Genomic DNA, 2,500 nt, shown 5'->3' on the forward strand with positions numbered 1-2,500 from the left:
AGAGAGTGGGAGAGCATAAGCAAGTGAGTGAGTTAGTGAGTCAGCAGGTGGATGCATTAAGCAAACTGTTTACTTCCAGGCTATGCACTGCCAACACTCACTATGCAGTGAGACTGGTGCTGGAGCCGGAAGGTTCCGCAGATTCCTCACAGTTCTTCACTCTTGTTTATTCCCTGCTTTACTGATGAGCAATTACTGAGCAAGAGCACATTCCACTATCTCGTCCCTGTTGCACATTGTGAAGGCTCTGCTGTGTACGTTTGCATATCTCTACTGCTGCCGGTTGCAGCATCGGGCTCACACTCTGTCTTCTACAGAGAGTTCATACACACACGCTATACAGTAGCCTCAGACTGGCCACTCCAGGACCCCTGAAAGGTTACACACACACACACACACACACACACACACACACACACTGTTGTCATCTGAACCTGTGGTGAGGGACTCCAGGTCCCCCTGCCTTGTGCTAAATGAAGTGATCCATGACTGAAGTTTTCATATCCTCCTGGCTCATAATTACTTGCTTGCTTTTTATCCCTCCCTTTCTGTCTTTATTAATAACGTGTGGGTGTGTTTTCTGACCCTGTTGTTATCTGTTTTACTCTATTTCTACTCTCGTCTTCTCTACGTCTCTCTCTTTTGCTGCTGTGTACTCTCTCTTTATCTTTTCCTCTGCCACACCATCCATTTGTTTGCTTCCCATGGTCTCTGTTCTTAACCTTTGCCCACTATGATGCTCCCTCTATTTTTTTTCTATCCTTCGCTCTCTTTCTTTCTCTCTATCCCTCTGACCCCTTCTCTCCCTCTCTCCCCCCTCTCTCTCCCCATCTCTGTTTCTCTCACCTTCTACCCCCTCCCTCCCTCTCTCCCTCTCTCTCGCTCTCTCCTTTCCTCTTTCTCTCTCTCTCCCTCCCTCCCACTCTCGCTCCCTCCTTCCCTCTCTCTCTCCCTCACTCTTTCTATCTTTCTCTATCTCTCCCTCCCTCTCCCCTCTCTCCCTCCCTCTCCCCTCTCTCCCTCCCTCTCCCCTCTCTCTCTCTCTCTCTCTCTCTCTCTCTCTCTCTCTCTCTGCTCTCCCACTCTGCAGCAGCAGCCTCTGAGTGCAGCTCCATCGCAGTGTCAGCCGTCGCCGCTGCCCAAGCCCGTCACGTCCATCCAGTCTGTCCATCACTTGCCCCGGCCCGCCCACATCCCGCACTCCACCACCCTCCCCAGCTGCCCCGGCCGTGGCAAGATGTCCAAGTTCCTGGACCCGGAGGATATGACATCGCGAGACTACTACTTTGATTCCTACGCTCACTTTGGAATACACGAGGTAGCATTTTTTTTTTTTTTTTTTTTTTGGGGCTTTTATGCCTTTAATGTGACAGGACAGTGTAGAGTGACAGGAAGTGAGTGGGAGAGAGAGTAGGGGTGGGATCCGGAAAGGACCACGGGGCGGGAATCGAACCCGGGTCGCCGGCGTGCGGTGCAGGTGCCCCAGCCAGTCGCGCCACGACTGGGGCCACGAGGTAGCATTTTTAATTATTATTGCAATTGTAATTATTGACTTATTGCAATTGTTCAGCTTGAGAAACACAACCAGATGGCAAAACCAGCAGCACAATGCCAAAATGATCCTAAGATCCCAAGAATAGGATCAGGATGTAAGAAGTTGCATTATATAGAGTGCGTCATATGATCTCAAAGCACAAATGTTTTTATGATCTGCACAATTCAAGTGCTGTTATTTTGGTTTTCCACAAAGGTTACATGAGAAACTAGAAAAGCACTCCGAGAGCGCAGACCTCACTTAAGCGAAAACATAATCGCCTCCTGGATCCAGACGGTGATCCAGATCACTCCCAAAATCGAATGGCTTCTTCCTTGGGTCATTTCAGGCCTTTGCTGAAAATGTAATCGAAATCCATCCGTAACTTTTTGAGTTATCTTGCTAACAGGCAAACAAGCAAACAAACAAACATACAAACAAACCCCAGTGAAAACATAACCTCCTTGGCGGAGGTAAAAAGTGTTTTTTTCTGTCAACAGAGAACCTGAGGCCGCTGTCTCCTGTGTTGTCATTAGCAGACACACCAGTCGTGTTGGAGGGAGGGGCCAGAGAACTCCTCCTGCTCAATTAGTGCCGTTGTGTTTATGATCGCTGTCTTGGGCTGTCATGAGCTTGAATCTAGCCGCGCTAATTGACAGTTATTTCTCTTCCATCGGCCCAGACACTTGTCAAGGGACACTGATGGCGTTTTGGCATTTGTGATGCAGGCCTTATTGAACAGCATGAAATAGGCCGTTCAAAGATAGGCAGGTTGAAAGTAAAATACCAAATGACACTAAACGCTGACGTAACCAATGAGAGACCTTTCATTAACAAGCCATGGCATTTGGTGAGTTATGCCCTTATTGACAGCCAGCTCCTCTACCCTCCACAGTTCCAAAAACAAAACACACATATACAGACGCACTCACACGCATGCACGCACGCATGCACACACACATACAT

At 48.6% G+C, this 2,500-nt stretch overlaps 1 protein-coding gene across 1 annotated transcript in view; it reads left to right on the plus strand.

Moving 5' to 3' along the window:
- Positions 1 to 2,500, plus strand: part of LOC134094123 (protein arginine N-methyltransferase 8-B) — a 27,158-nt gene that overhangs the window by 6,263 nt on the left and 18,395 nt on the right. The window contains exon 2 of the mRNA XM_062547514.1: positions 1,091 to 1,318. Within this exon, the coding sequence (XP_062403498.1) occupies positions 1,091 to 1,318 (228 nt within the window). The remainder of the gene's footprint in view (positions 1 to 1,090; positions 1,319 to 2,500) is intronic.

This window comes from Sardina pilchardus, chromosome 10, assembly GCF_963854185.1.
Source record: "Sardina pilchardus chromosome 10, fSarPil1.1, whole genome shotgun sequence".
Lineage (NCBI taxonomy): Eukaryota > Metazoa > Chordata > Actinopteri > Clupeiformes > Clupeidae > Sardina > Sardina pilchardus.